Source organism: Mastigoproctus giganteus, chromosome 9, assembly GCF_048544385.1.
Source record: "Mastigoproctus giganteus isolate SK-2022 chromosome 9, ASM4854438v1, whole genome shotgun sequence".
In the NCBI taxonomy this organism is placed as follows: Eukaryota; Metazoa; Arthropoda; class Arachnida; order Uropygi; family Thelyphonidae; genus Mastigoproctus; species Mastigoproctus giganteus.
The window spans coordinates 105,979,077-106,003,420 of NC_143583.1; the positions used below are offsets into that span (position 1 = coordinate 105,979,077).

Consider the following 24,344-nt stretch of genomic DNA (forward strand, 5'->3'; position numbering starts at 1 on the left):
CATAATGGAAACAGTGCTGAGCAGAAAGTTGTCATTGTGAAAGAGTACTATTAGTACAAAACTGGCAATTCGGTACGAGCTAGCACAGCTCATATTCATCCTTTGCAAGAGAATAATGCTTGTCTGGTTTTATCCACAATTTTAGGCATGTAAATGGTTAGGCAGGTAGCATGTTCCTGCTGACTGAGAAGCAACCAGTTGTTCTCAAACTTAAATAAACAGCAAACAGCATTTTTAGCTAGTGAACTATGCAGACCAAATTCTATACAGAATTTTCTCTACTTTTAACCATAGAATTTCCCTTATAGTAGTTCCAACATATCTAAATAAATTCTGAAAATGTGCCAAAGAATCTTTTAGACTCTTAAAATTTCAGTTCTGAGGCGAATTTCAGATGATAACAACCAGTTTAATATAAAGTTTGTCACAATTTTATTAAAAATATTTCAGAGATGATTTCATTTCTTTCAGAATTTATTTACAGAAACATAATTTAATCCAACAATTGCTTTCAATTCCACTGAGAGGCTTTTCCTCGTTTTGTTATTCCAGTTTACTGTCTCTTAACACTTCCACATATTCTGATGGCAACATCAGGTGAGTGATGTAATTATGAGGAAAGTTTCTTTGTATCTGAATCTAATGGGTCACTAGGTGCTGCCATATATTCATCTGGTTCTTCTTCTTCTTCTTTGGGAATGACACCATCTCTAACAGGATACCTGTGGGTATCAGAAATGTTTATCTGATTCTTTGAAGCTAGAGTTTGATAGATACTCATGGCCTAAAAGTAAAGAAACAAATAATTAAACTTCCACATATTTAATTTAAATATGACTGAAAAATTTTTAGCAAATGGTATATAGGCCACAATTGGGATTTAAATTTGAAATTAAAATGGCACTTTCAACGTATCTAAATAAATTCCAACCACTTACAGTCTTTTGAAATTCCCATTTTTAGTGGAAATTAACTCCACATTGTAATGTAAGAATTAAAAAATATATAATAATAAACAGATTTCAATTATTATTATTATTATTATTACTGATACAAGGCAACCAGTGATCATCTCTTCTTAACAAATCATCGGCTTAATACTTAACTGTCTAGCAGACACAGCAAAAAAAAAAAAAGTGGCACGAGTAGGCATGCCAACTGCATTGCATTCAACACCCCCCCCCCCACTCACATTTTGGAGTGGAAAAAAAGGCAAAACACTCAATACATTTTGGAGTGGAAAAAAAGGCAAGAAACAGTTTAAATGCTGCACTTTAAAATTCCAAAAGGTGTATCATTCCCATTTTTTTTATACTCAGTGAGTATACTACCTTCAGAAATCAAAAATTGGAAGACTTGAAAGAGATCCCACTTTAGTTTGAACACTCTGGAACTTCTAGCAATGTCCAAACAGCATTCAAAGCCTTTTCTCCTAAATTAATACATATCATATGCAGTAGATAAATCATGACCATTATCATGAAATGTAATAACTGTATTTTAAAGTTCTTACCTTGGTTCTCCTCCCCATCCATTTCTGTTCAATTATTATTATTATTATAATAAAATCTGCATTAAGCGCCACCTTATGAAAAGTTTGTTAACTTCAACTCAACCATTTTATTAAATTAACAAAACAAACAAGTCTCAGTACAAAATAAAAATAACTATTTACTAAAATTATTATTTAAAAAAATGTACGTTATTTTGCAAAAACAAGATTTCTTCTTAGTTGGCTTAAGATTTTTTCTTACATCACTTAACAATGATTATTCAAAATTTGCTAGTTTTAAATGCACTTTACCATATCCTTTAAAGGCACTAAATTCTTTTTGTGACACATTGTAAAGCCTCTTTTTTCACCACAGTGAGGTTTACTAACCAATGGTAAATGAACTTTTCCCACAGTGATGCAAGATTTCACTAGCATATTTGTCCTAATTATTGGTTACACTGTTTATTTTTCATGCTGATAGATTCTTTTCTAAGTAAAAACTTGCTCTAATGAGCAGCCAAGAAGTTCCTGTCAGAGTTCAACACAGTCATCTAGCATTTTTTCACTTGGTATACTTGCATTAGAAAGTTCAAGTGAAAATGAAAATCCATACCTTTTTTAAAAACATTGCTGAATAGTTTCAGTTTGGACTTATGACCATAAGGAGCATATCCACAATATTATGTCCAATAAATTTATGGATTAACAATTTTGTTCTGACAATTTTATTGTTGATGTCCATCCATTTGGCTTCAAATATACATAAGAATTGTTTCCTTCTAAAATTTAATTTCATTATTGTATTATGCATTTGATCTAAAGGTTGAATCAAGCTTGAATATTGAAAATTTGATGTAATGAAGCATTATCCACAAAGATTATGATGTTCCTGCCTTCTCTTCTCATTTTTTATCAATCTGTTTAATATAATTTTCAAATAGTTGTCATCCATGCCTTATTCTTATGTTCAAAAAAAGTTGGCAATTTTTCTGATGCAATTTTAAAACACCTGGATTTGCCATATTTTCTAATAATTAATAATTCTTTATCACCAAGATAATTGGTTAAACAAAGTTATTTTTCTTTACTTTGTTTTATACCACTTGATTTCTCTTTTTTTACCTTAAAAAATTTCTTAGGCACAGATTTAAAATTATCATTTTAAATTTCATCTAAACTGTAAATATTTTTATGCTGATATGGAAGATATGCAGATGTCTTCCAATTTTGTTTATCACTTACAACAGTTGCCAAACTGAATTGGCCATTGGCCACTTTCAACATTGTCAAAACAAAAAACAAAAGCAATGTTATGCCATTTTAAAAATGACTGAAGCCATCCACCAGAAACTTTAAATTCGTTTTTATTTAAGTCTTTAGCAAATTTTAAAGCATTTTTTGGTTTAGTGGACCATAAACAGTTATGTTTCTCACAGACAATCAACAAAACATTTGTAACATAATTCATTAATTTTTTCATCACCTGTTGATCTGAATTTTCTTTTTCTATTCTCAGGCAAATTCTTCTCATAATCTTCAAGCAAAGTTTCTGGCAGAACCATGTTTTTTGGATCTGAGTTTGGCTAATGCTAAATTTTAGTGCTTACAGTATCATCATTTATATTTTTGTCTTCGAATATCATTATTTGTTGATGATAAAAAAAGAGAAAGCTATAACCAACCATATTAAGTCAACCAGCATGAAAATAGCTGGTCAAATGAAAAACTTTCAAAAAAATGTATGGGATTAAATTTTCTGTTAAAAAAAATTCATGCTTAATACAGTGAGAATTGCTTTTCTAATCTGTCGAACCTAAATAGGACTACCTGCTGTTTACGTTAGACAGGTTGGTACTTAATGCAGTGCATTCAAAGAGAGAATAAGCAACATACTAATAAAAACTCACTGCTTAGCAGCAGGTGATGCTTAATGCAGAGCTACTTAAAGCACGTTTCACTATCTACTCAAAAGTATTTCCGTTCCACAACTTTTAGAGCACTACGGCAACTTAAGTGAATTGACTAGCCACTGTAGCAGCCACACACCTAAAAAATTCAGAGTACTATAAGAAATTAATGCTGAGTTTATCTTCTTTCATAAAAATATTCAAAGTAACCATGATATTGTTTCCCCAAAAATTCAAAGATATAGCCAGTCTTATTTCACAAATAGATTCACTTAAAAAATGGCAAACCAAAATATTTAAAGTAAACTAACTTTCTTTTAACATCAAACACAATTACAATGCAGAACACTCAATAACAAGTAACAGTAATGGAGTGTCAAATTCCACTTCACTTGTTCAAGATATTTACAAAAAAAAAAATAAACAATAAATAATAATAATAATAATAATAAAAATAAATAAAATAACAAGTAATAAAATTAAGAAAGTAAAAGTAAAATCTTTATTAAAAAATCAAATATGTAAAAATATCTATCATAACTTATGATACACAAAGTCTAAAAAACAAAAATTATACAAAAAAAATCCTGCATACAAATATGTCTTATGCACTTAACATGAGCGATACCACTTTTCCTGCTATGTGATACATTACTGTCACATAATCACAAATTGCAAACATACTGCCTTTTTATGTCTTCAAAACACAGAGGGATATACATGTCTATGTTCTTAAATACTATTTGTATTTGAAGTATATAAATACTATTTATATTGAATCTCAACTATCATAAGATAACCCTAAACGTCTTTCACAACTGCAAAAATCTCTAGTACTGAATATCAAAGAGTACTAGTACATGGAAAGAACACGTTAAATGAAAAATAAATAATAGTTTATCCACATAATTAAAATGAAGAATTCTCTATTCTTGAGTTAATAAATGACAACTCATACTAAACAGATGTGCCTCTAATAACAAGGGATAACAATCTAACATTATTATTAAAAAAAAAAAAAAAAAACCTGTGGATTAGAAAAGTACCACAAACTTGACCAAAAGATATAAGAAAGTCATACTGAAAGCTGGGAGACATCTGATTATCAGAAAACTTCCAGCTAAATCAGAAATCAGAAGTGTTGGCAGAGAGGGACAAAGATTTCCCCTGAAAATGTTTCTGGGCCTAACACCATTAATTTTTTATCCAAATATCTGTTTAGCTAATATCCCATCTCACACCCTTTCTGTATGCCATAATGTTAACTAGAGTTTTAATACAGCAATAGTCTTAATATTGTGTTGCCACTACATACATTCATCTGTTAGTTCTATTTATTTTTCTTGAATACACATTTCTGAAGATTCTAATTTTTAATCAATTCCTTTGAGCTCTACGCTTAAAAAAAAAATAGGCTTAAAAAGTATTATATACAACTAAATTGTGTTATAAACAGGCAAATAAGAACACTATGCCAATAGAAACCAGATTGAAAATCATGACATTCAATAAGCAGCTTAATCTTTTGGAGTTGATTACTAACCCATTTGGAATGTGGTTTCTTGGAGAATTATCAGGAGCACAGAACTAAATGTTTTGTGTTTCATTCTGGCCTCTGTAAGGCAAGAAAGTTTGACTTCTTTTCTATGAACTGTGCTACACTGAATTTTAATCATTTTTACAATGATTTGAACTTTTATTTTAAAGAATTATAAAGGAGAGATAATTAAGATAAGAGGCAAAGAACTTTAATTGTATGCATTATCAAGCTTGTATATATGATTGATTGAACAGTTTTATTTTTACCGAAAGTCCCCCTCCCCTTGATTAGCTGTAGGAGCACTGTAATTCTATATTGTAATTTTATTTTAGTTTTTGGTGGCAGATAAAGGAATTAATTAATTTGTTTCACTGGCATCCTACATTTCCTGTTGTTGTTGTAATAAATTAAAATTCTTTCATGGAATTTCAGTTTTGAAAAAATTGCAAAATTACATATATAAATGCTTTTAAATATTAATTTTGGGGGTTCTTATTTTGACTTTAAGAGTGAAACTATTACAGCGGGACACTAGTGACCAAAATTAGAGAGAAATTATTATCAAAATCAAAAATAACTAGTCGGTTGACTTTCAATCAGATTCTGTTTTCTTTTTTGAAAGTTCTACACTTTCACCCTCATGTTCATTATTTTCATCATAACTTGTTATTCTTTGATGTAATAATAAGATGAACCACATCTCTTTATGTATAACTTGATTCGATTTCATTAAGTTAGATATAAATTCCAGAAAGTTTCTAATTTTTTGGTTGGTATAAGCTTATGTCATCTCAAAATATGAGTAAAATCAGGTCAAAAGTTGTGCACCACTATTCTGATTTTCAAAACTATTTTTGTACTGCCAGGTAAAATTAATTATGTCTACTATTACTTTAAACTTCAGATAACAACACATACTTGAGTAGTTTAAAAATAACCTCTACATACATGGACATATTTCAATTGAAACAACTTTAAATAGTACAGATATGAATTTCTTCATGGGTGGACATACTGCAGGTGAACCCACACACGAAAAATTCATGTATATTGTATACAAATGTGAAAAAAAGGTTAAAGAGTGTTTCTAGATATAAAGCACTACAAACTTGCAATTTTTGATTATTAAGACTACACTAAATTTTTCTTGTCTCTTTTGAGTCTAATACCATTTTCTTTCATGTAACTAATTTTCACATAAAATTGCCTACAATCTTCAAGTAATTCAAAGATATTAGTAAAGTAGTGACAAATTAACATTAGCAGAGGCATATGATGCAAGAAAGCAAGCTTATGCAGCATCAGACAAAAAAAAAAAAAAAAAAAACACACTTCCACTTCACCCCTCCATTTGTTCAAAATACCTGTCCAGCTCAGCCTTAAATTTATTTAGGCTATCAACTTCCACAACTAGGGATGCAAGTCTGTTCCATCAACCAACTACCCGCTGGCTAAAGGCAAATTTCCGCACATCTATCCTACATCTGTCTTTCCTCAATTTGAATTTATGCCCTCTCAGCTGATTATTCTGAGCAAGAGGAAGAATCCCATCAGCATTGAGCATGCTCAAACCATTCAAGGATTTATACACCTCTATCAGATCACCTCGCCAGTGCCTAGACTCCAGACACTGTAATTTGCAAAAATTTAGCCTTTCTTCATAAGAGCAACCCTTTTGTTCCATTCACTAATCTTGTTGCCCTTCTCTGTACTCATTGCAACAGCACTACATCCTTCTTAAAATGAGGCCTCCAGACTGTATACAGTCTCAAGGTGTGGCCTGATCATTGCCTTATACAAGGGGATAATCACCTCCTTATCCGCGCCGACCGGGCTAGCCAGGTGGGTAAAGGTGCCTGCCTGGCAACCCAAAGGTCGCGGGTTCGAATCCCGCCTCGGGCTTGGATCAAAGTACTGAAAAACCTTGCGAGGTGCATTATGGCCACAGAAGCCAATGTGCCAACAACTAAAAAAAAAAAAAAAAAAACCTCCTTATCCCTGCTAGAAAAATTCCTGTATATCATTGACAAGACACCATGAGCTACTCTTGCAGACTGCACTGCAGAAAACTTCATATCTGTCTGCACTGCTCAGAAAACTTCATATCTGCCTGCACATTTACCCCCAGGCCCTTTTCATCCTCTCCCACTGTCAGTGGAGAGTTGATACGTTACTCTGGGGTTACTTCCCGTATATAGTACTTTACATTTGTCAATGTTAAATTTCATTTTACACCTCTCAGCCCATCTGCTCAACTTTTCTAGATCCTGTTGCAGCAGGGTACTGTCATTAGTGTCATTGACAACCCTGACAACCTTCATATCATCTGCAAACTTGGACATTAAGTATGATACACCATCATCAATATCATTTATAAATACAGAAAACAACAATGGACCCAACACTGAACCCTTAGGGACACCACTAATAACATTGGTCCACGAAGAGCAGTGTCCATTGATTACCACTCTCTGTCTTCTCCCACTCAACCATCCCTTTATCCATAGCAGCAATTTGCCTCCAATGCTGCAGTGCTCCAATTTGTGCAGCAGTCTTCCATGTGCAACAGTATCAAAAGCCTTTCTAAGATCCAAGTATACGATATCAAAATTATTTTTTGTACCCAATTCCTTTGTGACCTCATTATAGTATCCAATCAAACTGGTCAGACAAGACTTCCCCTTAACAAACCCATGCTGTGTCTGAACTATAACTGCAGCTGTGTCTAGATGTTCCTGTAGTGCTTCTTTAACCAGTGCCTCCATTAATTTCCCTGGAACAGAAGTTAAACTAACAGGTCTATAATTACCTGTGTCTCCCTTCGATCATCCTTTGTGAATTGTTGTCACATTTGCACATCTCCAGTACATGGGTACCTCCCCCGAGTCCAAGGAAGCTTTCATGATTATGGCTAAGGGTTTGCTTACTTACTTTCTTTGCTGCCTCCTTTAATATAACTGGATAGATCCCATCCACCCCAGGTGCCTTTCTTATGTTTATCTTCAACAATTTCCCCTCCACTTTACTCTCAGTTATTACAAGATTATCTAGCTTACTGCCAGAGTTGAATACACCTCTGGCATTCCCTTCCCTGAATAACTTCTCATGTGTGAATGTAGATGCAAAATACTCATTTAGTTTGTTAGCCACCTGAGCAGGATCATCAACAGTTGAACAATCGATATCCAGTGGACCAATCTGATTCATCCCCTTCCTTCTAGGGTTTACATATGTAAAGAACTCTTTGTTGTTTTTCTTGGCATCCTTTACCAAAGATTTCTCATAATCTGCCTTTGCCTTCCTAACCTCCTTTGTGACTTGGTTACACACCAGCTTATACCAATCATAGGCTTCCATGTCACCCATTAATTTATATGTATCCCATGCATATTTCTTCTCTGCCACATGTCTCATTAGTTCATCTGACATCCATTTAGGCCTAAACCTTGAACAATATTTCTTAGTTGATATGTAAAGCTATTATGCTTAGTCAATGAATTTTAATACAATCTATTATTATATTTTATATTATTTATTTTACGTTATATGATAAATCGGGACAAATGCTGTCCTACCTAAGGTTCTTTCGGGATGCCTCTATAGAGAGCCAAAAATCGTGATGTCCCACAAAATTCGGGATGGTTGGTCACCCTATTCATCACTGTCTTCCAAACTGAGCTGTCAGCATGGAAAGTAATGATGACTGTTTTCTATGGTTTCATCTGCATTTTCAAGTGTGTCGATATAATGAATAAAACTGCTTAAAAGTTTTTTAAACTTAAGGTTTATGCATGCAGCCTGGACTACCGACTCTTGGAATGCTACTGTCACAGCACTTCAAGTGTCAGTAGTTGTTTAGAGATTGACCAAACAAATGGAATCACTAGGAGTTTTTTTTTTTTTTTTTTTTGGTAGTTGTTGGCGCATCAGCTTCTGTGGCCATAGTGCACCTGCTAAGGTTTTTTTGCAGTACTTTGATCCAAGCTCGAGGCGGGATTCGAACCCGCGACCTTTTGGGTTGCCAGGCAGGCACTTTACCCACGTGGCTAGCCCGGTCGGCTCACTAGGAGTGATTTCATTTGTTTGGCCACCAACCTAAATAACAACTTAGTGAAAAACATTTTTCTGACAATCAAGAGGTTGAAAATGATGCCAACCAATGTCATTTTATGCAATAGGCTTCCAAGAATAAGGCAATGAGACAAGAGTAATTTTTTTTTGTTATTAAATTAAAAAATTTCTATATTTACATATCTATTGTGCACTGTTTTACAGTAAAATTAATATTATAAACACTGATAGGGAGATAAAAATTATATTTCCCTGGCTTTTATAGCTTGGTCCCAAAAATTCCTATTTTATTTCTTTGGAGTGTAATTTGTCCTGATTTTTTCATATTCATAATTTACTTTGTCAAGGTGTTTATCAGCCGACCGGGCTAGCCGAGTGGGTAAAGTACCTGCCCGGCAACCCAAAGGTCGCGGGTTGATTCCCGCCTCGGGCTTGGATCAAAGTACTGCAAAAACCTTCGAAGGTGCAATATGGCCACAGAAGCCGATGCGCCAACAACTACCAAATCAAAAAAAAAAAAAAAAAGGTGTTTATCCCAGAAAATCTGGCCATTCTAGTTATTAACAATGTTTGCTGATAGGTTTTAACAGTCTTTTCCAATTAGACAAGCTATTCAAAAGCTGTGGGAGCCAATTCAGAATTCAAATATCACTGTAAGCATTTTTCAAATAATCAGTACTAAAATGCATATAAAACCTTATATCATTGTTCAAGGAATGGTAGTGATTTAAAAATACATTGCATTTTGACAAATCCAATATTTAATTAACAAGAATTACTAATGATATTAAGAGTAGGAGACCGGTGGAATTACTTAACAAGTACAGGTCACTGTTGAAAAAAAGCCGTGCATTAGGGTTGAATTTGAAAGTGTCTGCAATCCTGCCCAGACACGATAGGAGGGAGTATATGAGGAGATCCCTGTCGATCAATTCGGCCCTGGAAGGATTGTGCAAGGCTCAAGAGGTAGAATTTTCTTCAGCCTGCTCTGTACTTGTTAACAGGAGAGACTGCTTTTACAGGGATGGGATACACTTAAATAGAAAGGGTGCAAGAATGTTTGCTGATGCTATCGAGGCAGTGTTAGATAGGTCGGAAAATTGCTAGATTGGGGGGAATACAAGGACTAATAGATTAACAGTAGCCACTGGCAGAGATGAAAGTGATTCTTGCACTGCTTCTATTGGAATGAGCCGCAGCCTGGAAAATAAGATGCAGGATAGTTCAGAGACTGCTGGGAATCACTGGGGTACAAATAAACACATAGGTTGTGTTAGGGTAGATAAGAAAAAGAACAGGTGCATGTATACTTGTGTGTACACCAATGCTAGGAGTTTAGTAAATAAATCTGATGAATTTGAGGTATTGCTCAAAACATCAAAGGCAGATATTGTGGGGATTTCAGAGACGTGGTGTCACACAGATATAAGGAATGCAGAACGGGAATTTGGGGAGTACAATGTCTACAGAAAGGATAGACAGGGTAGGAAGAGAGGAGGGGTTATACTATTAGTTAAGAAATACATAAAATCCAAGGAAGTCAAGCCAGTCGACATTGCTGGACAGTGCAGTGTTGAGTCAGTTTGGTGTGACATAAGCATTTGAAGATCAAAATTGAGAGTAGGACTGTGCTATAGGCCTAATGACTCTGATGAGTATAATAAGAAACTGTACGGGGAAATAGAGTGGGCCAGTAAATCAGAGAGTCTTATAATGGGGGATTTTAATTTCCCAGATAGTGACTGGAATTTGGGGGCTGGTCACTCACACACTAGCAAGGCTTTTGTGGATTTATTGGATGATTGTTTTCTACATCAGCATGTTCGGGAGGCAACTAGAGGGAGTAATACTTTTGATTTGATTATCAGTAGTGATTCTTCATGCATTAAGAATCTGCAGGTAAATGAACCACTAGGTGGCAGTGATCACAGTGTGCTGAAGTGGGATTTACTCAAAGAGGTAACTACCATTGGGGGTAAAGGGAAGGGTTATTGCTTTCGTAAAGGCAACTACGATGGACTGGGACAGTATTTAAATTCTATACAGTGGGACCAACTGATGATGTTACCAACAGCAAATTCAAAATGGGAAGCATTCAAGGAACTAATCTTGGAAGCTACTAGGCTTTACATACCAACCAAGAAATATTGTTCAAGGTTTAGGCCTAAGTGGATGTCAGATAAACTAATGAGACATATGGCAGAGAAGAAAAATGCATGGGATACATTCAAATTAACACGTGACACAGAAGCCTATGATAGATACAAGTTGATCTGTAACCAAGTTACAAAGGAGGTTAGGCAGGCGAAGGCAGATTACGAGAAATCTTTAGCAAGGGATGCAAAGAAAAACAGCAAAGAGTTCTTTACTTATGTAAACTGTAGAAGGAAGGGGATGAATCAGATTGGTCCACTTGATATCGATGGGTCAAGTGTTGATGATCCTGCTCAGGTAGCTAACAAACTGAATGAATATTTTGCATTGACATTCACACATGAGGAGTTATTCAGCGAGGGGAATGCCAGAGGTGTATTCAACTCTGGCAGTAAGCTAGAGAATCTTGTAATAACTGAGAGTAAAGTGGAGGAGAAATTGTTGAAGATAAATACAAGAAAGGCACCTGAGGTGGATGGGATCTATCCAGTTATATTAAAGGAGGCAGCAAAGGAAGTAAGCAAACCCTTAGCCATAATTATGAGAGCTTCCTTGGACTCAGGGGAAGTACCCATGGACTGGAGATGTGCAAATGTGACTCCAATTCACAAAGGAGGATCAAAGGGCAACACAAATAATTATAGACCTGTTAATTTAACTTCTGTTCCTGGAAAATTAATGGAGGCACTGGTTAAAGAAGCACTGCAGGATCATCTAGACAAGACTTCAGTCATAGCTGAGACACAGCATGGTTTTGTTAAGGGTTTTGTCTTGCCTGACCAATCTGATTGGATACAATGCAGTCACGAAAGAACTGGATGCAGGGAATAACTGTGATATTATATACTTGGATCTTAGAAAGGCTTTTGATACTGTTGCACACGGAAGACTGCTGCACAAATTGGAGCAGTGTGGCATTGGAGGCAAATTGCTGCTATGGATAAATGGGTGGTTGAGGGGGAGAAGACAGAGAGTGGTAATCAATGGACACTGCTTATCGTGGACTAATGTTATTAGTGGAGTCCCTCAGGGTTCAGTACTGGGTCCATTATTGTTTTCTGTATTTATAAATGATATTGATGATGGTATATCAAGCTTAATGTCCAAGTTTGCAGACGATATGAAGGTTGGCAGGGTTGTCAAGGACACTACTGACACTATGCTACTGCAACAGGATCTGGAAAGGTTGAGCAGATGGGCTTCGAGGTGGCAAATGAAGTTTAACTTTGACAAATGTAAAGTACTACATATGGGAAACAGCAACGCCAGAGCAACATATCAACTCTGTGGTACTACACTGACAGTGGTAGAGAATGAAAGGGACCTGGGGGTGGTTGTGCAGGCAGGCAGATATGAAGTTTTCTGAGCAGTGCAGACGGGCTGCAAGAGTAGCTCATGGTGTATTGTCGATGAAATATAGGAATTTTTCTAGCAGGGATAAGGAGGTGATTATTCCATTGTATAAGGCAATGGAATAACTGAGAGTAAAGTACAGGACTGGAGGCCTCATTTCAAGAAGGATGTAGAGATGCTGGAACGAGTACAGAGAAGGGCAACAAGATTAGTGAATGGAACAAAGTTGTGCTCTTATGAAGAAAGGCTTAAGTTTCGCAAATTACAGTGTCTGGAGACTAGGCACCGGTGAGGTGATCTGATAGAGGTGTATAAAGCCTTGAATGGTTTGAGCATGATCAATGCTGATGGGATTCTTCCTCTTGCTCAGAATGATCACCTGAGTGGGCATAAATTTAAATTGAGAAAAGACAGATGTAGGATAGACGTGAGGAAATTTGCCTTTAGCCAGCGGGTGATTGGTTGGTGGAATAGACTTCCATCCCTTGTCGTGGAAGTTGATAGCCTAAATAAGTTTAAGGTATTTCGAACGAACAGAGGGGTGAAGTGGAAGTGGTTATTTTTTATTTATTTATTTATTTATTTTTTTTTTTGGCTGATGCTGCATAAGCTTGCTTTATTGCATCAAATGCCTCTACTAATGCTAATTCTAAGAATATATTGCATCATCAGCATACAATAATTATACAATTTTTATATTCTCCCACACTAAATTAGGTCAGAGACAGACATTCTTTATTAAAACAATCCATGAAAATCATAAAAAAAATAATAAAATAAAATAACCAATGATAAAGTGAACCCTGCCTCACTCCAATTTTAACCTTCAAAATTTCCCCAATGCTTCCTTCCATTTTCACTGCAGATTTGACATTTTTATATAAACTTTTTATAAGATAGTCCATATGTCATATTTTTCTAAAATTCGACAAGTTTCTAATTGATCTGTCATGTGTTTTTATAAGATAAATAACTCCCAAATCCAAGTTTTTGTTATATTCCCATGATTTTTCAATAATCTGTCTCAATTCAAATAGAGTGGATTCCGGTTATTTGGGCCACCGGTTAATCAGGGCAGCCATTTATTTGGGGAAAATCTTAAAAAACAGAAACCAATGGAGAAAATAGCCAGTGTTTACTTCGCTTAATTCGGACAAAATACCGTTTAATTGGGGCAGGAGACCGCAGCACTGGAGATTACCCTACAATACCACGGTTGAAATTCTGGAGGTCACAACCATAAAACAATAAAAAGAATTAGCAGTCACCTGTTTATTGGGCTTTTCTGTTAGTGAAATCTATCATAAATGGACAGTAAACTCGATCTTACTGAATTTGCGATAATACCGACAGCTGGAATTCGGTGGGTTATTATGGTGAAATGTGTTTACATTTCCATGAAATCTTCAATCATATAAAAAAATTAATTTTCAGATCTTCTTTCCATTCCTATTTTTAAAGCTTTGTAACTCGTTACTCCGTTCTCACTTGCGCATATCGTGTGTTACTTGCAATTTGTGTGTGCCGTGTTCTTTGTTATTGATTGCTTATCTTTTTACTTTTTTAAATTTTAACCCCCACCCACAAATGTCAGTGAACAGAAATGTCAACTAGTTAGTATGTACATATTACAGTAAATATTACTTATTCCGATTATCACGTATATTCTTCTGATTTTCACGTATCATTTAATTTTTTAATTGGTAAGGTAATAAAGGGTAAATTTGTGCTTAATATATCTTTGTTTTTATAGCCTGTGGATAATATTCCTCCTATTTTTGCTAATTAGAATCGCTGTTTAATAGAATTAAAATTCAATTCACAAACGTGATCACAATGACCGGCACTTACTACACATCGTATAGTGAATAGTACTTTACTATGGTGAGTTCGTTTGTAACGTGATTTGATTGTACAGTGAATCAATTGTAAAGGGGGGGTACATTGTATTTTTAACTATTTACGTTAAACTTCGGATAATTGGGGCAGCCGCTTAATCAGGCCAAAATGCACTAGTCCCGATGTGTCCCAAATAACCGGAATGGACTGTATATGATCCTGTCATCCTCCTGATTGACCTGAAACTTGACTATTCTTCACCAAGGTCACATTCAACAATATTTATAACTCTTCTCTTAAGATACCTGCATAGATTTTACCTTGTATGTTAAGGAAATAAATTCCTCTGCAACTGCCACATACATCTTCATCTCCCTTTTTATATAGCGGTCCATTTAACGACTTTCTCCAATTTTCTGTAAGTTGTCCTTTGGTAAAAGAGATTTGGATAACATTATGTAAGCACTATGACACTTTTTCCTTCATATTTTAGGTTTAATTTCATGTAGTAATTAATTTCATATAGTATCTACAGTATTCATAGTTTGATTTTTTTTTTCTCTTCTTCAGTGATTTCTTCAGGTCACTTGTTTAGCAATTCAAGAAAGTATTTACTTCATACTTCTAAAATATCCTTCTCCTCTATTTTAACTTCTCCCTTATTTTTGATTATGTTTGTTACGATTTTTAACTAAATACCAAAATTTTTCTTCTTCCTGAACATGTCTTTCCAAAAACTTCCTTAGATTTTTCTTTAGGGTCTTCCATACACTTCTCTTTATATTCCAACAAGAGAAATTTTTAAGTCTTTATATAATAGTTTTATTTGCCAAAATTTTCTTATATTTTTTCTTTTCTCTAGCTCCTTGAGTCCATAATGGCATTTGTAATTTGTCTGTAAAGGAATGTCATTTAAGTAAACAGGTTTCTATATTTAATGATTATTTACAAATAAAAGTTTTAATTTTTGTCTGTTTTAAAACCTTTTTATGACTTATTTTTGCTAATTACCATTTTTTAAGATGCTTTTCTATAATTATGTAGTCAGTTACACTTTTTGTGTCTCTATTATGTTGTTGTTGTTGTGGGGGTTTCATGGCGCATAAGCTACTTTGGCTATAATGCGCCTGTCTCTATTATACTCTCTCTCTCCTCAATTAACACAGTGGCTACCATTATGCTGAAATACTGCATTTTTGATTAATTGGGAAAATGATGCTAACCAATGTCATTTTATGCAGTAGGTTTCCAAAATAAGGCAATGAGACAAGAGTAAATTTTTTATTTTTGTTATTAAATTAAATTAAAAAGATTTCTGTAGCTACATATCTATTGTGCACTGTTTTACAATAAAAATATTATAAACACTGATATTATTTTAGGGAGATAAAAATTATATTTACCTAGCTTTTATAGCTTGGTCCCAAAAAGTTCTGTTTCGTTTCTTTGAGTGTATATGGCTTGCACAAAATTCTTATTTTTTTACCATTCTTGCTAGGTTCATCTTTTTCTCCAAATTTTACCAAAATATCTCTGTAGATATAATTGTCATTTCGTATCCTGCTATTTAAATATCCAACTAATACTATTTTTTTCTTTATTTTTAGTTATTACCTTTCTTTTAAAATATTAAGCAAAATAATCTTCTTTTGATGTTGTTATTTGGTTTTTAGGAGCATTAGCAACTAAGGCCATATTGCTCTGGGGATATGCGGTGGTCATTCCCTGACCCTTCCACATCCTCCATATTTGGTGGTCATGGGCTCGAACCCTGGTCTAATCAAGAAGCGTGTGCTACACACTGCTGCTCCTGCCCACCTGGCTATGGAGGTGCCATCTTTTGAATCTTCAACTGGGATATAGCACTGACAAATTTCATCAACCAAATTCTCTTTTATATTTTGCCTACACTTATCAGTTAATAATGTATATCAGCCATTTAAACTTTCTTTCAAATATTTTAAAAGTTATTGCACTGTCTGATTTCCATAATAAAAAAGTTTATAATTATTGTTTAGCATAGCTCTACTCCTCTTGATTTCTGTGATGCCTACTACAGTGTTAGTATGTCATATGGTGCAAGGAAGGCTTTTGCTACACCAGTGGAAAAAAAAAAAATAATAAATAAATAAACAAATAAAATAAAATAAAATAAACTATTTATATGATTCCTTCCTCACATAGATACCTATCCAGCTGACCTTTGAATTTTTTAAATTCCTAATACTAAGAAAAATAAACACACAAGGCATAATAGACTATGAATTGGAAATTCACTAAGTAGTGAACTACAACAGTAGTATGAGAGACAGTGATTTAATTGTATCTCATATTGTGACTACCTTCACAATGAGTTACTGTACCTTGAATAAGTAATGCTTCACTAATGGAGGAGACTATTGTTACTTATTCTCAGGGATACCCCCCCCCACCCAGATGGCACCAATTCAAGGCTTATTGGCCTATCATTAGTGGGTGGGTAAGTACCCTGGTGTTGCAATCACACTAACCCAATTATGAAGTATAACTCCACAATATGAGAGATGCCAAATGGTGTACATAGTAGTAATACTAAGAAAAATAAACACACAAGGCATAATAGACTACAAATTGGAAATTCACTACAGAACTATTATGGGTTGGCATGATTGGTATTTACAAAAAATAGTCCAAGAAGGACTATTTTTTGTAAATACCTTTTTAAAGCTGCTACTTCTTGAAGCATTTGCAATGCTGCTTGTTGGAGTAATTAATTACTTCATATTTATATATCAACAAAAATGTTATTGGATCATTTTAGATTATGAGAAATATATCATGGAGAAATAAAAACAAGTTAACTAACCTGTGCAACCATTCCTGATACACTATTTACAGTTGAAGGCAGAATTATAGTGTTTCCAGTTTTTGCTAGGTTACCAAATTCCTTTATGTACTGTTCAGCTATAACTAAAGATGCAGCATTACTGCCACGCTAGGGGGTAAAAAAACATTAACCTATATTACTGGCAGTTCTTATCAATTTACTAAGTAAGTTATAAATAGCAATACACACGGATACATCATCCATTATTAGTTATTACAAAATATGAACTACGTCAAAAAGCTCTAGGACAAGCAGATATTGTCTTGATAAAAGTTCTTAACGGTAACATTGTTACAAGCTAGAGCCTCCTCATTCATGAGCAGGCTCTATATCCAACTGCACAGAGGAATAGTTCAGTTTCTAATTAAAATTAGGTTAAAATAATTTCGTATAGTATCTAGTTTAACCACATTTTAAAAGCAAACAATCTGCTTACTGACTCTGTTGAGAAATGCTACATCCAGAGCATTTTATAAACCAAGATAACTGATTATATATAAAATGACATTTCTGAATCTACTCTGAGTTAGTAATAGCCATGGACATGGGTTCTCAACCTGTGGTGCATCTACTAGTGGTACTCCTAACTGTGCCAGAAGGTATACAAACCCATAAAAAAAAACTGAAAGTTCATTATATATACATAAAAACATTAATATAAATATTATCAATTTATTTCAGAATAGTTTTAAAGAATGTAAAATCATTCTGAAACAAACTGTAATGGTTAATATATGCAAGTCAATTCAACAGTGTTGTTTTGATAAAAAAAAAAATTCATGCTTGACTGCTTGAATAGTAGTAGTGGCATGTGATGCAAGAAAGCAAGTGTATGAGCTTATGCAGCATCAGCTAAAAAAAAAAAAAAAATCACACCATTCTCTCCAAATGCCTATCCAGTTCCTCCTTAAATTTATTCAACTTATCAACTTCCACAACGACAGATGGAAGTTTGTTCCAGCAATTAACCACCCACTGGCTAAAGGCAAATTTCCGCACATCTATTCTACATCTGTCCTTTCTTAATTTGAATTTATTCCCCCCTAGGTTCGTAATCTGAACAAGTGTCCCATCAGAATTCAGCATGCTCAACCCATTCAAGGCCTTATACACCTCAATCAGATCACCGCGCAGATGCCTAGTCTCCAGCCACTGCAATTTGCAGAACTTAAGCCTCTCTTGGTAAGAGGATCCCTTTATTCCCCTCACCAATCTTGTTGCCCTTCTCTGTATACGCTCAAGTAAATCTACATCCTTCCTAAAATGAGACCTCCAGATCTGTACGCAGTACTCAAGGCGTGGCCTGACCATTGCCTTATACAGAGGGACAATCACCTCCTTTTCCCTGCTAGCAAAATTCCTATATATCATTGACAAAACCCCATGACCTGCCCTGGCAGCCTGTCTGCATTGCTCAGAAAACTTCATATCTGCCTGCACAATTACTCCCAGGTCTTTTTCATTTTCTACCACCTTAAGTGTAGTACCACACAGTTGGTACGTTTCTCTGGGGTTACTTCTACCCATATGCAGTACTTTGCATTTGTCAAGGTTAAACTTCAGTTGCCACTTCTTAGCCCATCTGCCGAAATTATCTAGATCCTGTTGCAGTAGCACACTGCCATTACTGTCATTAACAACCCTGCCAACCTTTGTATCATCTGCAAACTTCGACATTAAGCCTGATATACCTTCATCAAGCCTGATATACTATTCTTGACATATATTCATATGTCAAGAATAGTAAGGTGTAATACTGTATGTGCTCTTAGTCAAAGAATTACTGGAACAGCCTTCACTACTTGAGACATAAATAAACTTACTACAGGAGATTTTCGTAGAATTCATGAATGTAAACACTTGCTCTTCTGTTGCTGTTGCCGTGACAGTTTTTTTCCCGGAATATAGACATAAATAAGTAGAGAGTATAATAATGTAATCACTCGACTCTGGAAATTTTATGGCCACTTTATTGCCAATGACACTAGTACCAAATTGGCTGTGTCAAGGATTCTGCACCCCCACAACTGATGTGGTAAGATATGTATGATACATTTCCAGCTAAGTGGTCAAGCATGAAGTTACAGAAATATACGTGCTTGAATGTGAATGACCATGGTTCAAGATCATGTGCCTGCTAAATACGGCATTTTTTTTTTTTTTTTTTTGCATTCTTTATACCTTGTGAACTTCTCTAACTTTATGTAGTTATCCCAGAATATAGACAAACAATTTATATATTTTAAATGTGGTGAGATTTTTCCTACTCATTGAATGGTTTTGGATCCGCTTTTGATGCCCAATATGGGCTTGAGCTCTTTACACCTATTCATAAACTCCATTCAGCTTTCTGTATTTGCTTGGCTTCACTTCTATATTTAACTTGCTTTGGTGGATATTGTGAATGTATTTTTAATAATAAAAAGTGCACTGCTGGTCATTTGGAGACACTCTGATATAAGCCCATTTATTTTATATAAATATTCCTTAAAATGGATAAGTGACTAAAATCATATTTGAAAGCTCACGAAAAGAGTAAATACTTGTTTACATCAAATCAACTTACAGTGGAAATTCTTGTGATGTTGATGATCTCTTGGCTAATGAATCCCAAAAACAGAAAAAAAAAGTTACAGCAATGAGAAGGAATGAAGAAAATTATTTGCTGTTTAGTGTGGTGAAGAAGGTTAGCCTAAATTTCAATGTGTTATTTTCCATGAAACAGCTATCAAACCAATCAATGAAACCTGCTCTTCTTAAGCATCACCCTTTCACATGAAGCTTTCAAACATAAGTCTGAAATTTTGTGAGCAAAAGCAAAAATGAAATGAAAAATAACAGAAAGTCAGTTTTGTTCTTTTACTGCAACCAATAAAAGAACATTGGAATCTCCTTGTATTTAGCTACTTTAAGAATTAGCCAAACTGTAAAATCTCTCAAAATTGTTAAATATTAATTCTACCTTCCACCAAAGATATCGTAAACTATATTTTTAGCCATACAGCTGAATTAAATTTGGATGTTATTCCCTTATGCAATGACATCATTTGCTCATGTACGTGCAAAAATGACACTGAGTAAAAATTCAAAACATTAAAAAAAGCAAATTCTTCTAAATCCAGCTAGTCAAGCTGTAACAAATTATTCCTAACTGATAATATATGTTAGATGTGAATTCCAGCAAATTGGTAATATAAGACTTTTTATCCTGCAAGACTCTTCCAACCTGCACCACAAGCATTAAAATATTCAATAAAACAGAATTCATAACTAATAATATAATTAACTGACAAATCTGCATCAGAGTTATGTTCCAATGGTGACTGGGCTATCAGTGGAAGTTATGGTGGAGTTATAACTAAAATCCAAGAAGTTGCTGCTGAGGTTGTGTTCATACAATGGTTACACTGTGAAGCTTTAGCTGCAAAAGCAATGCCCCACAACTAAAAACTGTCTTAGAACAAGTGGTAGAAGCTGTAAATTTCATTAAAGCCCATGCATATAGTTTACTACCTTGTGTAATGTAATGGGAAGTGAACAAGACTTGCTTCTCTTACACATTGATACTTGGTGGTTAACAAGTGAAAAAGTTATAACTTAACTTTTTGATAATTTATTTCTCCTTTGTTTCCTTGATGAACTGTGGATGACAAGATTAGGTTGCTTGGCTGATATTATTTATTATTTATGCAATTTAATGAACTAAATTCATGTTTACAAGGTTCACATGTACTGCATTTATTGTTACAAATAAAGTAAATTCAATTGTAAAGAAACTTGAATTTATAATTAAAGGGTGATGGTTTTCCAACACTAGATGGCTTTTTAATTGAAACTGGACTAAAAATGAATTAAGAGGTAAAAATAACAAGAACTGCTCAGTTCTTGTCATTTTTACCTCTTATTTCATTTCCCTTCTTACTTCATTTGAACAGACAAACTGCTCAAAAATGATAATTAACTTCTGTCCATACTTTCTTGAAAATCATGATAGCAAATGTTGGATAACATATCCATTTTCAGGCACTAAGATTCTCCGATAACTTTTCAGTTCAAGACATGAAGTGACAGAACTTTCTTGTAATGGGAAATTTCACATTGAGTTTCAATCAGAAAATATGAAAATTCAATCAGAAAATAAAAACTGCGTAACATTTCTTGCACACATGGCTTTAATATATTTGTTGACATTTAATACATCGTATTGATGTGTACGTGGTTTCTTAGATTGCTTGCTATTAAAAATAAATAATGAAAAAAAAAAAAAAAAAAGCACAATGAGCCTATCTTATGTTTAAAATTAACAAACATTGTTCCTGATGTATCAAATGTGTTCAATGAAGCAAGCTCATCCCTCTTAATTGAAAATAGTATTGTTTAATTTTTTTATGTTGGCCTGTACACCAGTGATCAATAATAAGGGACAATAACTGTGTTCCTAATGACTGGCTATTGATGCAACTGTATCAGTTTTCATGTTATATAAAGAAATAATCTTAAACTGACTAAATTGTTTAAAAACAATGCTTCCTGTTTATACACATTTTTAAGTTTTACGATTTATTACTGTAGTGATATAATAATTTTCCATTTTTTTTAAGTGGTCGTTAACAAAAACAAAGACTGAGAACACCTGTAATAGGTGTTCTTCATTGAACAGAAACAGTTTTTTTTTTTGTTTTTTTTTTTTTTTTTACAAAAAGGAAATGAGGGAAAAGAGACCATCTGCATATTATTAAATTTGCAGTTATTAATCAAACACATTAATTAAAATTTAATGTTTAAGAAATCATATTTTTTGTCTTCTATTTGATTTGAAATCTTGTACTAGCAATATGGTGCAAGGAAGCAAAGCTTTATACACACGAAATATAATATTTTGCTGGAATTCCACCCGAAATCGGGTAAAAACCTAACCATTTCTCACTAAACACAAATGAAAGTCGATTAAAAACATGGCTCCTCTTATAATTGTTTTTTTCATCCAATGACCGATTTTTGCTTGAATCTCTCCCAAAGTCACATAAAAACCTAACCTTTTATCATTAAACACAAATGAAAGTTAATTAACACATGCAATAAACAATAAAATTCCTCTTTGTATAAGCACAATATGCCAATAGATTTTTTTTTTTTTTTAAAGAACATAACTGACACAATACCAGGTTAATGAGATGTGAAAATAATACAGAAATACAACTTAAACTCCCCTCATCAGTCCTGACCTGTAGGCTTGTATATCTCTCGAACCCCCTACACACCCACTGAAATCCATCCGTAACATCCTTTCGCTTGGCCAATTTCATCATACATCCACACTGAAAACACTTATACTGAGAAGCAATCAAATTCACACTCATACACCATTCAACCACGGCCTTACATCCGTCCCTTTCCAAACCATGCAACATTCTTGCACTCACTTGCTCCACTGGGATTGAACAAAGGTCAAAAAAACACAAAAAGAAATAAAGAAACAAAAAAAAAAAAATAAGAAAATGTGACGGCAACACACGGCAGCAAAAAACAACGAAACAGTTTACCTGCAGGATGGAACAGGATACATGACACAGAAACTCAGAACTAAATGAGCAACCACGTGGCAAGCAGCAACCGAACGAGCAACACAAATGTGACACCAGCATGTAAATGAAACCATACCCAATGAATTTTGCATTTAGCACTCCAGTCTGCCTGAAACGAAGAGGGGGGGTTGCAGTGAGTGGGTGGAGTCACAACCTGTCAATCACTGCTTTCCCCCGCTTCTCGCCACCATTTTGAATGGTGTACCGCTAAGTGGAGTTCAGCAAAAGATTCTGTTATCATTTATTTTACTTAACCCTTCTTAAAGCCTTATTCACTTCAATAGGTAATCACACAGATACACAGTTTCTAGAGATTTCAATTTGCAGAATCCAGTCTTTCTTAGTAAGAGCACTTTTTTGCACCCACATTAAAAACTCTGTTGCTCATCTCTGCCCCTAAAATGAGGGTTCCAGACTTGAATGCAGTATTTCCAAATGTGGCCTAATCATTGCCTTATACAATGGGATAATCACCTCTTTGTCCCTACTGGCAAAGTTTCTGTATATCCTTAATAATACCCATGGGCTGTTTTGGAAGTATATTTGCACTGCCCAAAGAATTTCATGTCAGATTGTACAATTACCCTAGGTCTTTTTCCTTGTACTGTTAAACCTCAGCTGCCACTTTTCAGTCCATATGCTTAGATTATGTAAGTCTTTTTGAAGTAGCACCCACTTTTGTATCATCAGCAAATTTAGACATTAAAGTTGAAATTCTTACATCAAAAACATTAATAAATATTAAAAATAGTAAGGTGCCCAATACTAACCCCTGTAGTATTCCACTCATCACATTAGTCCATGAAGAGCAGTGGCCATTAATAACCACTCTTTTGTCTTCTAACACTTAACCATCTATTTATCTAAAGCAGTAAAGTTGTCCCTAATGCCACATTGTTTCAATTATACAACAGTTGTACATGTAGTATAAGACTTTCTTACAGTTGTGCAGCTCACTCCTTGAACCGTCCTTATTAATAGTAGATATATTTTCACATTTCCAACCTGTAGGGGCTTCTCCTGAATCTACAGATGCAATCATTATTATGGCTAAATTTTAAAGTTTAACTGCAGCTTCTTTTAATATAACCGAAATCTTGGCAAGAATGGAGCTATACAGCAATCACAACATGGATCTGTTAAGGGGGGGGGGGTCTTGTATGACCAATCTGATTAACTACGATGACAGTAACAAAGGAACTGGATGAACATCATATACAGTACTTGCATTTCAGTAGCTTTTTGCACTATTTAGCATTTAGCATTAGCAGAGGCATATGATGCAAGAAAGCAAGCTTATTCAGCATCAGCCAAAAAAAAAAAGAAAAAAAAAAAAAAAAACAACCACTACTCCCATTTCACCCCTCAATTCGTTTGAAATACCTGTCCAGCTGAGCCTTAAATTTGTTTAGGCTATCAACTTCAACAACAAGCGATGGAAGTCTATTCCACAAACCAACTGCCCGCTGGCTAAAGGCGAATTTCCGCACATCTATCCGACATCCGTCCTTCCTCAATTTGAATTTATGCCCTC

General features: G+C 34.4%; 1 protein-coding gene across 2 annotated transcripts in view; it reads right to left on the reverse strand.

Annotated features, from left to right (window-relative positions):
* Nucleotides 1-456: 456 nt before the first annotated feature.
* Stoml2 (stomatin like 2) overlaps nt 457-24,344 on the reverse strand; it is a 213,702-nt gene continuing 189,814 nt past the window's right edge. For both annotated transcript variants that reach the window (XM_090382179.1, XM_090382178.1), the window contains 2 exons: nt 17,205-17,333; nt 457-784 (listed from right to left, as the gene is read on the reverse strand). In XM_090382179.1, the coding sequence (XP_090238305.1) occupies nt 611-784; nt 17,205-17,333 (303 nt within the window). In that variant the 3' untranslated portion in view covers nt 457-610. The remainder of the gene's footprint in view (nt 785-17,204; nt 17,334-24,344) is intronic.